Below are 15,721 nucleotides of genomic sequence, written 5' to 3'. Positions count from 1 at the left end.
ACTCTCATTGTGATTTTCCCCTACTGTAGGACTAACATAACTTAGAAACATGAGTGCACAGAAGAATGAGCAGGCTTTAATGTGACATTATAGATTATCAAGTGTACTGAAGGTATAGGCTGCTCTACATAACCACAATAAGATCCATTTTTCTCTCTTAACACAGTGGCTAAAACATCTGCATGGCAACTGTACATTTATTTTTCCTCTGGAACTCAACCCCACAGGCAACAGAAAGAATCCAGAGAAAAGAAAAGGAAAGAAAGAAAAGAGAGACTAGAGAGAGAAGACGGGCGGGTTAAAGGAAAGAGAGATTGCCACCTTCAATTCTCTGCCCAGGGATAAAGAGATCGCTTGCCTTCATTTCACCAGTCTGTCCCTGATGAGCCGCTGTAGTCGGTTCTGCTTAGAGCTGGTCCAGCCACAATTACTGGCAATCCACTTAACCAGTGACAGCCTCCCTAAATGTGATAAATTACACTGGCGGGGTAGAAATAACATTCTAAACTTTTCTTTGATGAATTTAGTCTCTGGTTTGTTGCAGAAACTTTGCCAGGTAATGACCACGAGTCCCAGAGGTCCAGAGGTTTTAATTGGTGTGTTTTATTGTTATGGTTTTATCGGAGAGGATATGAGAGAGAGGGAGAAAATGAGAGAAAGACTCAGGGACAAACAACAAATCTGCTTCCTGAGATTTTAATCGATCAGAATTACACATTAAGTTTTTAATTGGAGGAAAACAAACAGCTTCAACTCCCAGTTTCATTTATTTGTAATTAGAGTGTTTGGATGTTTGTTTTTTTCAGGAGCTCATTATAAATGTATCTTCTTTTGAGGTTATTAGATGTAGCTCCAACTTCTGGGTCACAACCTACCATTTGACATGTTCTTTTAAAATATAAGGAAAAAAACTTAGGTTAGAAGACACAGTCAGTACCAATAGGAGTGTATGTATACCATACTGTGTATACTACACCACTGCAGTACACATTATTGACCGATACCTTCTGACATCGAAATTGTAGCTGAACTGTAGAATATACAGAATGACTTTTACTGTAAGCGCAAAAGTGAATTTACAGAGACACGCCCATCTGTCTGTATTTTCACTTTTGGTGTCTCAAATATCCATTACGTGAAGAACTGTCATGTCAACATGATTTTTATTGTTTTGCCTTTTATTGTTTAATTCTTTTCAGGCTCACACAGATAAATGAGTCCTGGTTTAATACCAGACAGTGTCTGGACAAAGTTTAGACAACATTACAGAATTACAGGACATTTCTGTAAGGTGTTGGCAAACATTAACCTGCCTTATTTTTAGACATCGACAGTGGTTGGAGACGTGTCATCCGTCTTGTCACTGACTGACAGAAGGGAGGTTCCTTCAAATCTGGAAGAGTAAACGATATCTTCCCACATTTTAGCATAGATTTATTTCCACAACTGTCTCTTTTTGGTGAGCACAGCCACTCATTTAAACACACAGACACACATATACTTCTTTTCCCATCACTCTCCTTCTCTTGTCTCACGTGAATATCCGCTTTCTAGCAGGAAACACATTGATTCAGAGACTCATTGACATTTTTACCGTATTGTCATTTTCTCTCCCTGTGCCTCCACCTCTCCGTTGCCTCTCTGTCTCTCTCCCCTCCCTCCTCCTCACCACCTCATTCTGATGCATGACTGTGTATAGTTGGCTGTTGTGGAAGACAGCTTTGCTCCAGGAGGAATCTCCTGGAATCAATTTACCCAACCTGTGCCAAGCCACTGATCAACAATTTACAGACCATCAAGCGCCCAGGCTTCAGGGAGGCTGTTTAACTGGTATATTAGCTGTCTGACACGCTAGTGCTCTTTAGAGTCAAGCTCCTGCTTTAGCTTAAAATGTATAATGAATGCATTTAATATTGAGCAGCGTTCTATTTGTGATTGCACCAATTTCGTCCAATCTGCAGTTGCTGTAGTAAATGCACTAATGCTGCAGTTTGGGAGCCGAGTATAGATTTAATCAACAATGATTAAGAATGCATTTTATTGAACTGAGCTCAAGGTTTATACTGAACTGGGAGGATAAAAAGTTAAATCCTGGAATTTCAAGGTAAAGATGATGCGTTTTCATTAGAAATAGCAACGTACTGTTGAAAATGTCATCACATGGCCTTTGGTGGAATAACATTCCCTGTTCCATTTAATTTGCACCAGGCCAGCCTTCCATGTAAACTACATTAAACAGTCTCATGGATCGTCCCTTCCGTTTTTTCAGCTTTAAAGAATAACAGCTCTGCAGCGGGGTATCCATGGAGATTGATTAGATCCATTGAGCTCCTCTCTGGTTACCGTTCTCTGGAGCCTGTGCGTGTATACAGAACAGAGAAGAAACAGTGAGTTGAAATAAGACAGGAAGTGTGAGACAAAGTGAGGCAGTTCAAACGTCAAACCGCCAGATGGGAACGTACTTGTTGCCATGCAACCGCCACATAAAGTGGTGATGGCCAGGGTAATGCTACCTGGCGTTCTGTTCACTGATTTAATCAGCTGGCCCCGTTGGCCATAAATCATCATCAGGTTGAGTTACGAACACTAAAAAGCGGAAATGCAGGCAAACTGCAGCGTTAATGTCACAGCTGCTACAGGAAGAACTCGTTGGCCAGAATATGTTAACTAGAAGCTGAAGTCTTCTTAAAGGACAGGACAATACAAGTCCCTAGTGTGGTCATCTTAACATTTTAGGGTTAAACACTGTTGCAACAGTTCTAATTTTTATAGGCAAATCACACTATACCTAAAAATGTAGAAACCAGTGTTTTTCAACCTGGGTGCCATGCCCCCACATGGGGACATCTGGAATTCAAATGGGGTCGATACGAATATTTTTTCAAGTAATTATTATCCACTGCACAAAATCTGCAAATATAAGTTCAAATACAATTTAGCAGACAAAATATTCGAGCTGGTGCAGCTTGACTGATGGCTGTGATCACATGACAGCTACTAATGCTTTGCCAGAAATTTATGATGTCAGAATTGGGTCACAAGTCAAAAAAGGTTGGGAACCACTGAAATAAACCCTCTCCCGTGTTTTTGGCTACTGCCTTGTATGCTCCTATTGTCTTGCATTTTCTATACCTTTCATATATATTATAGAGAAAGAATTTTGTACTGTTGATTATTAATAATCACAATTATTATTATTGCTGCTGCTCCTGTTTTGTTGTTTTTAGATTCTTTTTGATTTGGGTCCTGGCGGTCCTTAAAACCTTGTGGCAGTGGGATCATTGTGCAACAGCTGGCATTAAGTGTTCAGGTGTTTAACCAAACGTTAATTTGCATTTTGTATTTTAGTTTATTTAAATTGACCATCTGGGAAAATATCATAGCATAATGAGTTGTTTTTTTTTATTATATCCTGACAGGTCAGCAAACAGGATACTATAAAACCAAAGATGTTGTTGTTTTATAGCAAAAGGAAATGGATATAAACACCATGAGTCAGCTGCTGCGGGAAATGAAAACACCAGACAACAGGTTGTCAGAAGGAGCACCAGTCTGTGCACTCACAGACAGGACCTTCATTATCCTTCACAACAATATCAGAGTAAAGGCAGTAACGCCTTCACTGTCCTAGGGATAAGTTATAGTGAAACAACCTGTCTATAGCTAATTCCTTTGTCAGGGTAATTCTGTGATTCTGTCTTGGGAAAACTATGGACTAAAACAGTATGTCAACAGTTAAATCCACTGCCAACACCTGAGCAAAAAGTTCAAAAGTAAAAACGCAGACAGTTTCATTAAAAACAGGATTTATTTTTATCATGTTTTCATGCTCCCTGAGCAAATGGAGCAAATGTTAAGTTGAGTTCTAAGAAGTATTGCCAGATGTCTGGCAGCTAGCACAAGGCAAAAATGATTCTACATAATCTTTGATGAAGCATTCTGAACACTCCTAGTTCTCTGAGTCTGTCGACTTTAAAGGCTGCGGTGGTGCTGACCCCCACAGTCCAGGGTGTTCATCAGCCACCTGGAGGTTGAGTCTAAGACCCCTGCTTTTTTTAGTCATTTATGAGAACTTTTCTCCAAACCATATCTGCCACTGCTTCTGCTGTTTAATTTGGGGAATGTTAATGGATTTAGCCTTAAGCACGCAGGAATCATTGTGGCGGTCTCCAAAGTGATGTCCTCAAACTCCCCTTTAACAGATGTCCACTGTGCAGAGTAAGCTGTTTCAGTCAAGAAGGCCAACACACTCAGACACACAAACGCACACACCGACACAACGGCAGTATAACACCTGAACCGCAGGTCTTATCAGGTTGCCCCAGCTGTGTTGCCAGACGCGGGGCCCAGCACTCCATCTGTCTGCTAGTTTTAAACCGGGGTTGTTTAAAATTAGATTTAGCATCGATCATCTCCACGGCCTGAATGCGGGCCCAGTGTCAGAGGCTGGCGGGGGCCATCTCTCACCCTCCGCCCGTCTGTCTTACCTCTGCACACCATCAGTCAGGCCAGGAGAGATGGAGGGAAAGGAAGAGCAAGTGATAAAACAGAACGAGGAAAATCAGGAGAGAGTAGACAACGCAGGGAAAGCAGAAAAGTAGAATTCAGACAAGTAGATGAAGGATAAAAAGGTAAGGAAAGGAGAAGAGGAAACAAAAATTGAGATGTATGATATTTACCAATAATGTCTTCCTGTTATACATCAGTTTTACTTCAAACTTCAAAGTGTGACGGAGATTCAGTTCAGACAGAGTTTAAAACACTTACTTGAATTTATGACATCATTGCTGCGCCTGAATTGATGGCTGAGATTTGGCTGCAGTGATAGTGACTGTGGGTTTTTCGGCACTGCTGTCATCTCTGTGACTTATTTGCATAGTAATTGTATTTTCATGCTACGTTTCCTTTTATGCAAAGTCATGGATGAGCAAAAGAGGGAAAAAGGTAATCAGCATATTAACAAGTTGTATTTTTTTTTTAGTGACTCCACATGAATAAATGGGCCCATGGTTTCATTTGTAAGGCAATATTGGTTAGTGTCAATCTGACATTTTACAAATGTGACTCGACCACACATTTTATTACAGTTGTAGCAATTACTCACCACCTCAGATAACCTCAAATGACTGTCCTTCTTTTTCTACTGTCATCAATATTTGAAACAACTTGGTCTAGAGCATATGCATTCATAAAGTACCATCATTCCATATAAATCCACATTTTTCTGTATCACTGTCTGGAATGACATCAATACTTGGATCTGCATATCTACACCTGGAAATATTGTTAAAGAAAAATTTGCCATAAATTATCTAAAAATTCAGCCCTTTAGCTCTTTATGCTGTGTGACTCCTGGTTAGAAGTGTTGGAGAAACGTGTTGACAGGAGTCTAGAAGCAGACAATCTCTCTGATATGTCTGATAACTGTCTTAATATTAAATCTTTACAATATTGAAGAAGAAGGGTTAGACATCTTTATTAATGATATTTACAGGCAGTTATACAGATACTGACTATAACTGTAAATCAAAAAAAAAAAAAAAAGACAATACCAGATCCAAATGTGTATGTTGAGAATCTTTCTTCTTCATTCACAAAGAGGATGAACTGTTGCTCATCGTACAGTATTTGTCCTCAACAGGGCGGGTCCGTTCTCAGTCACTTTCCCTCCTGAACCCTCTGTGATATCCATCAATCCTTAACTGTTGTGAGACACACTCATTTCACGGGTCAATTAATTTTAATCAGAGTGTGTCAATTTAATCTGACTTCCAACCGGCCCATGGACACTTTTGTGAAAATCTCATTAACCTTCTCATTTCCAATCTGCTCACTTCATCAGAGCAAAGACTGAGGCGTTTTTTTTTTCTCTCTACAAAATGAGACTTTTCCGCAGAAAAAAAAACTCTTACGTTTGGAGAACGTCACAGGAACAGAGTCAGAGTGGGAGGAAAAAAGAGACACTGACATTGATTTAGTGTCCTTGCAGCTGGTTTATAGCAATAACACTAGCAGGAAAATCAATGTTATCTAAAGACAAGGTTAGGGTTAAGCGATGGCAGCGCTGATAAAGGAACAAACAGCGACAGGATTTTACACACAGGAGGCTAATGCAAAAAGACGGCACTGAGACGAGACATCCTCGGACCATGGATGACAGCCATGTTCCACACAGGCATGAATGTGCTTATTGAAATGGTGCACATCAGATTACCATTGAGATGTCTGGATTCATGGGTGTCACAGGGACAAGGCAGATTGCCGTTATCGTCATTTAAATTTGGACAGGAAAAACACATAACATCAGATCAGTGACCTCGCTCACGGTCACAGCAGAAAAAGACTGTGATAAGATACGCACACTCCATACATTACCTCACAGCGACAAAATATACGCACACACGTAATCACCAAGATTCTTGACACATTTACAGCAGCATTCACACACAACCTAACTAAAAAAAAGGAGCAGAAATAAACATATTATATTAAACAGAAATGACTGTCTGATGGTTTTTTTTATTAAATGTGTTAGTTCTACACACAAAGACATTAAGCTCCTCACCACTCTTCTTCTCCTTTGTCCTATTCTACCGTGTGTTTTGCTGCCTGCTTCCACTCATCTATGGCTCAACTTGTCACAGCAACCTGTTTTTCTGAACCAATTAATTTTTCTTCGCCTTCCAGTTCAGGCTTCCTCACAGTTGTGTGGAATTGTTGTCACAAAGTATTTGAACTCATCCACCTAAGCTGTATAAACTCCTGAGCTCTAGTGGCCAGTTAGTGCAGGAAAACATTAATGCAGATTGTCACAGAAATGACAAAGAGCCCAGGTAATTAAAACAGGGTTCCCTTATTAAAGCTCTGCAGTTCTATTACTTCCAACTATGTGTTAGAAGGCAGTATTTGTAACTTATAGCACCTTTAACATTCATCTCACATCCAGTTTGCTTCTGGTAATGATTCTGCTGGAGTATGCCCGACATTAAAATGCGACTGCGGCATAAACAGGAAAATTGGATTTCTCTTCCTCTCGCTTAAATGCAGATTACGTCCTTCACGTCCTTCAAAACTGACAGTAAATATCGCTGCTTCCTTGTTGTTCACCCACGAGTGTACATATTTGACATGGATTTTACAGTCCCAGATGCCTGCTGCAGGTTTGATTTGTGTTCATCTCTGTGGAAAGTTGCTTTTGCACCAGATGTAGGGTTGTTTTACACAGTTTTTTAAAGGACATTTCAGGATAAACATGCACTCTGGGAAATAAACGTACGCTTTCTGCTCTATTGGCGGCTTGATAGCGATACAGTTGGTAAGAAGACAAACTTATGAGCCTGCAACGCTTAACATTCTACAGCTTCGCTGGAGTTCAAACAGCCGAGGCAGAGATGGACTGGTAATGAACTGTTGGGCCTCTTACATATCTTCCACTGAAGTGCCCTGGAGCAACACACTTCACTCTGTTTAGTGCGAGTTTTTTTTATCCCTCATGCAGTTAAGCCTTGAAGGTAGAGCAGAAAGACTCAAACACTGTTTATCTGACTGCAGCGGAGCGCATTTCTTACTATTAACCTGCCAGCTGTTAGTGAAATGCACACACTGACCTCTTACATCTGCTTCCATTAACTTTTCCTACAATGTACTGACAGTGACTATGATTGTCTTACTACTGGGTTGACAAACTAGAACTTGCATTTGGTGCATTTGGAGTCCCAACTACCACCAACTACCTGACTACCTCATGTCTAAAATTAGTAAAAAACATTTTTATCAGGAAATGCTGTAAGAGAGAAAATGAAAATGTCCTTGAGCAATGATATTTCATTTACGATATTTTAGTGACATTTTTCTCCAAACTGAGATTATGACTGAGAATTTGACATGGAAACTTAACTTTTATTTCAATTAACTTTTCTTCCATTCACAATCGACAATAACATTTCCTTGATGACCTGGACTGGCGTTTGCGCCTCAACATACGATTGGTCCAATTTGAACCCATGAACAGTTTGTACTGTGCGAGGCTAAGACTCACTGCCGGTTGTTAGAAGATTCAGGCTCCACAAGTATAACATGACCAAACTTACTTTCCAAAAGTACTTGACCAAAGTTATTTTCATCTCTCTCTGCTAATCACTACAACATATCATCAACTTCCGTCTTACATTTCCTTCTTTGTTGTGGTAGACTTGATTCATAACACAAATCATAGAGGAGAGAAAAAAACTCATCTGATTGCGCCACTTGATGTAGGAGAACCACTGATTATCAGCATCTGCTTTTGTTCAAGCACCACTACAGAGACTTTTTTAGTGCACTTCCATCAGCCTTCGCCGCATGATTCAATCACACTGACCTCTCGTGATTTAGGGCAATCAGCCTTCACAGCTGGCGTGAAATTGTATTGTTCTGTTGCAAAACAAATGGGGGTACGGGTCTTTGGAAATGATCCGACAGCGTCGCCCTCAGAATGATTCTGTGGTGGAAATGATGATCATGAAGCAGACGGTCATTTATGGAAGCTGTTTGCTCCTCCAGGAATTGAAGAACGTGTTAATAATTGTGCAAAAAAGAAAAGATTTGTAATAAAGGAGGCAGCTGCAACAGAGGAGATTTTAATTAACAGATTTTGTACTCACTTCTTTAACACACTTCTATAGCCTGCCTGGCCTGAACTGTCTGATTTCGGTAATTAGTTTTAAGACAATATTTCCAAGTGCTCAGAAAACAGATGTATTCACACATGAATTATTCTCTGATGTTTCAATTTAGTTGTGTTTTCCTTACATCAGCTGGCTTGTCAACAGTGTGTCCAAGCAGCCTGCACTAGCTGCCTGATTAACAATCAGTATCATTATTCATTTCATTATAAGCCTGGCAGAACATAAAACCTGCAGTATGTGCACATCATCTTGGTACAATTCACCATGGAGACCGAGAATTATCATGTAATTAGATAAATTTGGTTTCATTTTGATCACAACCGACGTTTTTGCACTGGTTATTATTTAACTGCATTACATGAACTAAACAAATACTGCAAATTTGTATGTCGTATGTCTTTTCCTTTGTTTCTTTTTTTAAATAATTGTAATAATCTTTAAAATGTCACGTCATTCTCAGCTGTCTTGTATTTGGAAAATATTAATATAATATCCTTTGCTCTACTTCTGTACAGTCACAGATCAGTGGCCATAAACTAAACCAGCAATGACTGCTTCTACAACCTGCATGACTTTAACATTTCCTTTTGAAGCTCGACGCAAAAGTGATTTTCTGCCTGTCTGGACAAATAATTTGGTGGACACACAGAGCTTCATAAACGTGCAGCAAAACTTCTAGCAAATTTGTTTTATTTAAGTCTTGGGATTGATGTCCGTGACAATTGAAGTAATTAAAACAAAATTATATATTGTTGATTCCATGTCCAGTTATTTTGTAAATATAGCAACAACATATAGCAACATCAACCTGAAATCAATAAGGTATTTTTAATTCTGACTTGGATTCTGCATTTTTTCCATCTTCAAAGCAACTCCCCACCAGCTGCATCTAATCCTACAAACAAGACTTCAGCAAATACCCACAAGCACCCAAACAGATTTCAGCATCTGTTTGTAAGTCTGCATTTAAACCAGTTTAATATAAACTGTTTTTACCCTGCAGCCTTTTTATTCATGTCTTGTTGCACATAGTTGCACTATGGTTATACATAGTCTATTCCAGAGAAATGGGTGTGTCCATCAAGGTCAGACTAAAGACGTGGTCTACAGGTTCTGGAAGAATCTCTGTAGGAATGGTTGTTTACAGTGTGATAAAAATGCAGCTACTGAATGTTATACTTGGGTTGTAGTGTTAATAACTATTTTGTTCCAAATAGTTTACCATCAGCTATTAGAAACTAGTTTTGTGTCTTGTTCTAAAAATGATTAAAATTAGTTTTGTAAATGTGGATTACTTGGTTGTGCTGCTTTCCTTCCATAAACTCTCTTGGCTGCAACACTCCGTTCCTCTTGACTCTACAATGTTGGAATAGCTGTACTTCCTTCTCCGCTGCAGCAGGATCTTCTTCTTCCAGTCATCCATTCTTATCCATGCAAACATATGGCTTAAATCTCTTTCTTTGAGTCCCAACAATAATTTGTTTCACTCTTGTTGCTTGTGTGTTTGACTTTTACAACCATGACACCAAGGGTTATAAAATGAATGAATGTCTAATGTTACTAAAATGTCAACTTTCACTTATAGTTTTTTAAATATAAAATTATAATATTATTTGTGCTAATTGACTTACAGTATTAATAATTAGCATTAATCAAATATTGCTGGCTGAGTGACTGTGTTTCAGGCATGCTATTACAAAAACACAACCATTGGAAGTTGTAAATAAATACCAATTGTAGATGTTATATTATACACAATTCAGATACTGATTTAAATAATATACATAACAAATAATAGGAAAGTTGCTATATTTAAACAATACTGTAACAAACAGCACAGTTTAATAGCTTGATTTAGAATGTTCTATGTGTTTAGGGCAGAGTAAATGTGAACATAATACATTTTAATGTTTTAACTGTATTGATTAATGCTATCTGGTTAAGAATATGTTCCTTTAACTTCATGAAAAAAATACATAAAGTACAGTAACTTTGGCATAGCTGTCATTCGAGAGGAATCTTGCAGGTATTTATCAGTCATTGCAGCTTTGCTGTAAAATGAGAGGTCTTTCGAAATGTGTGCATCAATTTTCGAATGGCAAGTTAACAACAGATCTTATCTAAATGTCTTTTAAACCAACTATGGTCATTTTAAGAACTACATTGTATGGGTAGCAGAATTTACGACAGAATGCTGCTACGACAACTAACGGTTTACGGCATGCCATGCGTACTTGTTAACCAAATAGCTAAAGCTGTGAATACTGAGGTTAAATTCCGTAAAACTAGGCCGAACTGTATCACGTTTTATTGCTTTATTCTGTGCCAATGGATGTAGGAGAACTCCTGAATTACCAGGTGAATATTACTTTGCCCTGCGTTGTCTTTTTTATTATTTTCTTAACTTTTTATTACAGAGCTAACGTTAGCCCTGCCCATTCATTTGGCTACATACAGCAGGCTAGCTCGTGGCTAATGTTGTAGTATTTGAAGCTACTATTAGAGGAGTGTAATCGTTGCCAAATAATTTTGTACCTAAACAAACAAGAATTTAATCAGCTATTTAGTTTTTGCGTGCATGGACCATAGCGTATTTTTCGCTGTTGATGATCGGCGCTAGGAGTTAGCATGTTAGCTGAAAATGATGCTATACACCTGTAATAAATGTTCACTCAGAATTATTGTCATAGTTATGATGGAGCCACATAGTTCTTGTCTTGGGTTGTAGTACATTTAAATGACTTTATTTGACAATAAACTTCAATTTCATCTTTGCCACCTGTGAAACATTTAACGTTTTGGATTGGATATGTTTTATCTCTTTAGTTTTTGCAGGGTTATTGTAGTGTTATGATGCGCACTTCTTTGCAGCGTGTTTGTAATGTTCTATCAGAAATTGTCAGTATATTTAAATGCCAAGACATTTTTTTTCAAATTAATTATTGATCCAACTGTGGAATGTCAAATTATGTGACATACAGTTAGAGATACAGATATATTTTATATTATTCCTACTTGCTTGGTACATGCAACTATTATCATTATTATTAATTATCATAATGCAATTATCATTATGCAATGATGCATGCAATATGTTTTTGTTTTTAACAATGTTTTTTTTTCACAGCCTGACAGAGGTGCAAAGCGACCTAGGCAGGATAATGGAGGAGCAACAGGAGGAGACGAGGACCCAAGAGGAGTCAAACAGATGAAAGGGCAAGGCTCCAGGGAGTCATCGAGATACCGGGATGTTGTAGCAGGAATCGGAGGTGAAGGAGGCATTGAAAACAGGGACAACAATGAGCTTGAGGACAAAAAGAAGATTTTAGACAAACTGATGGATGAAGATGAAGAGGAACCAGAGGTAGGACATGAATTTGTCTTTGTTATTGTATGAAAGCTGTGTCTTATTTTCATTTAAAATTGTTATGTGTTAATTATAGCATATCAAATACGTGGTTTACCTTTTTCAATTGGTTGTCTATGTTTTATGTGAAAATTATGTATGTAAGTGCACAAAACAGAGTACCTTTTTTCAAGTCATTGTTTTGCAAAAAGTATGGATTTAAAAAAAAACATAACTCTGCTCTGTGAGGCAAATCTCAACTAAGTATTACGTTGTTTTGGTTGCAAGGAAAACTGGTCAAATAGAAGCTTAGGTACAATTTAAATTCCTGTTGAATGTAATACCTTTCTCTTGATGTTCACCCATTTTCATAAGTCACTATTAACACCTTGACATGTAAAATATGTGTCACATAAAAGCTAAATATTCTCGGATAATGTAACATGTTATATTATATGAATGAACATTAATTATTGCTGCAAAACTTCAATGTAAAACTTTTCAGGCAATTTGTGAATTTTCATTCTGGGTGTGGTTAAAATGACTATGAAGATGTCAGTGGATTTCTACAACCTAAAAACAACATGATATTTGGTAATATTCAGCATTATGTTCGAGAACCAAAGAAAGTGGAACATTGTTGAAATTATTAACTTTTTAAAACTAGTCTTTTAAGAAAACAACACTTCATTAGAGGAATAATTATCCTTTAAATAGGTATTTTAATTAGCACTGTCAGTAACACAATGCACATTGAAAAAATGTATTTATCTTAACACAGACAGAGAGCATGAGAGACACAGTCTACATCAAACCTTTCCTCTGAGATTTATAAATGTACCTTTTCAGGTTTGTGAGAAAAATCAACATAAAATGAGATAATTGGGAATTCTCAACTGCTGTATATTTGGGTAAATTAAGACTCCTTTAACTGAAAATATTCCACTTTTCTGTTGAAGTCAGTTTTGTTTTGGATATAGTGTGGCACTGCTGATTAGCCATGCTCATTATATAAACACGATATTGAAGTTCATTCAGCTTGTTAACCACAGCTTGTACATCGATGACAGATGATGAATTAAGCACAAAAGCCTTATGAGATGTTACATCGGTGTAACTAATAAAAAATTAATAATTAATAAAAGGAATAGTAATAAAATATTTTTCCACTATATATTATTCTTTTTTAAAGCACCACACCCAATCTTAAACAACTGTATTCTTACACTTTCATAAATACTGTATCTTAAAAAAATATCTGTGCTGGCTGTGATTAACGGCTGTGATCAAGTGACTACCCAAGTGACAGGTGCTGTAATGATTCTGGGTTTGCCAGAAATGTTTTATGTCAGTAGGGCTCAAAAGCCTGAAAAGGTTGGGAATCCCTTTGTTAATCCTATATTCCATAAGCCAACCTTAAATGTGATGATGGAAAAATCAAGGACCGCCAAACGGGTTGAGACACTTTAGGATCTTGTAACAGTAACAAGCAGACTATAATTATGCATCTGCCCCAGTTCTGAAGCATGAATAAAGACTTTGTATTTTAGGCTCAAAAGCCTGAAAAGGTTGGGAATGGGTTGGCATGTAGGACACCGCTGAGGATCAATATTGGTCTATCTGCTCTAATGAACTACCAAACATGGTCTAAGATACTGAAAACATTGTGTTTTTTTAGACGTTACTGTCCTCTCTCTGATTATTCTCAGTGGTAACCTAAAAAACCATTATGTGAAACCTTGACGTTCTGCTCTAATGCTGGTGAATGATTTTTATTCAGTGAAGAAGTGTGTCAGAAAAGTTTCTTCCTCTCTTGAACTATTGCTGCCATGTTCTGTAGCACATTAGAAAACCTCCATTATCTTATATCTATTATTCCACACTGCAGCCTTTCAGAATATTTGCTGTGTCAAGAGCCACTCAGAGAAAAGTGCTGTTCTCTTCCATAATGTCAGACCGTTGTAATTTCCTAACCTGTCATTATCTGTCCAACACTTCACAGGCTTGTAAGCCGTCATGAGCTCCAACAATTATGCTACCACTGAAATCCTAAGCTTTTCTCCGGCTCTGGCTTCTCCTCCACTCCCAACAATTACTCTGGTCCTTTATGGACTCAAATTTGAGCCAATTACCCAGACATCCGCTTGTTTTTGCCACAGTTTCCTCCAAGAATTTTTTGTTCTAATTATGTCTGACAGTCTTCTATCTGTTTTTTCCATCTACCTTCTTGTGTGCTGATCAAACAGATGGAGCCAGTGGACGAGAGCTCAGTGAAGAAAATGATCCTGACCTTTGAGAAAAGATCCTACAAAAACCAGGAGCTGAGAATAAAGTTTCCAGATAATCCAGAGAAGTAAGTTTTACAATGACTTTTTAAGTAATGTAAGAGAACTAGGTAAATTATAATTTGTTAGACTAAGAATTTCAAAATATCTGTAGAAAATCATACATTTTTATGCAGAAATATTCACCAGGTTTTCTTTCTTAACAAGGTTCATGGAGTCGGAGCTGGATTTGAACGACATCATCCAAGAAATGCATGTCATCGCCACAATGCCTGATCTGTACCATCTGCTTGTGGAGCTGAATTCGGTCCATTCTCTGCTGGGTCTCCTCAGTCATGAAAACACTGATATCCTTTATCTTTTGGAAATTGTTTCATTTCTCTTGTCCTCCTATCTGCAGTGGGGTCACTGAGCCATAAGATTTATCTTCGGTGACAGTTCTTTTCCATTATTTCTTATTGGTCAGTGTTATCATTAAAATGCAATTCTCAGATTTGATTGCTATATAAATTTATTTGTCCTTCAAAAGCATGATTTGATTCCTTCTTCTCATTAAATACAAACTAGTGAAGTTGTAAAGAAGTGAGGGATGATTTTCCTTTTCCCGTCTATTGATATTGGTTTACAATTAGGAATAAATAACGTAAGCTATACCATAAGTTGATTTCAAATGTTTTCAAACCACTTCCTCCTTAGCCTGAAGCACATGTTGCCATTGCAGTGGTGGACCTCCTGCAGGAGCTGACAGATATTGACACTCTCCATGAGAGCGAGGAGGGAGCTGAGGTGCTCATAGATGCTCTGGTGAGTTCAGACATTTACATCAGTCCAGGTTGGTATTGATGGAGCAGCTTATTGACTGCTCAGTACTGTGCATTGGAATCAGCTGAAAAACTTTGACTTGTGTCTCTTTAGAGAATCGGAGGCAGGATCAATTTAGCATAAATTAAAATGCATTCAGAAAGTTTGAGTTTGGTTATCAAGTAATTACCCAGGAGCTGCACTTCCAGTATTGGAACTGTTTAAGATATATTTGTAAAGTCACAATACATATCTGCATACACATGTGGATTTTATCTCACCTGCAACTATTAGAAATGATGCATTTATTTAACTTGACAAAAAATGTCACAGATTTGTTTGAAAGTTAACAAAAGGCCTTTTAGGAGGTCCTCAATGTGCAGTGAGGTTCCGTTTCTAGCTGCTACGTTATCCAAATTTATTTCTGTAAGTCAGAATTTATATACAATTACATATTACAAAATATGTAGGAAAACAGAATCTGTCGGTCTCCTCCATCCTTTCAGAATTTCTCCCTCGTTTTCTCCACATCACCGTCACGTCTGTCGTTCCGTTTCTGAGTCAGCCATGACTTTTGATGTGCCATAATGTTTGCTGACATTTTGCACTGAACAAAGGTCGAA

The 15,721-nt window shown here is 37.9% G+C and overlaps 2 protein-coding genes across 3 annotated transcripts in view; both read left to right on the top strand.

Annotated features, from left to right (window-relative positions):
- snphb (syntaphilin b) overlaps positions 1 to 15,721 on the top strand; it is a 1,167,912-nt gene that overhangs the window by 410,797 nt on the left and 741,394 nt on the right. The gene's annotated exons all lie outside the window — the stretch shown is intronic.
- Positions 10,843 to 15,721, top strand: part of ctnnbl1 (catenin, beta like 1) — a 36,283-nt gene continuing 31,404 nt past the window's right edge. The window contains exons 1-5 of the mRNA XM_008318383.3: positions 10,843 to 11,024; positions 11,794 to 12,030; positions 14,259 to 14,365; positions 14,505 to 14,644; positions 15,004 to 15,101. Coding sequence (XP_008316605.1) covers positions 10,995 to 11,024; positions 11,794 to 12,030; positions 14,259 to 14,365; positions 14,505 to 14,644; positions 15,004 to 15,101 — 612 coding nt within the window. The 5' untranslated portion in view covers positions 10,843 to 10,994. The remainder of the gene's footprint in view (positions 11,025 to 11,793; positions 12,031 to 14,258; positions 14,366 to 14,504; positions 14,645 to 15,003; positions 15,102 to 15,721) is intronic.

Source organism: Cynoglossus semilaevis, chromosome 10 (genome assembly GCF_000523025.1).
Source record: "Cynoglossus semilaevis isolate Cse_v1.0 chromosome 10, Cse_v1.0, whole genome shotgun sequence".
Taxonomy (NCBI): Eukaryota; Metazoa; Chordata; class Actinopteri; order Pleuronectiformes; family Cynoglossidae; genus Cynoglossus; species Cynoglossus semilaevis.
Note: the sequence above shows the minus strand (reverse complement) of the source record. Positions and strands in the feature narration are given on the sequence as shown.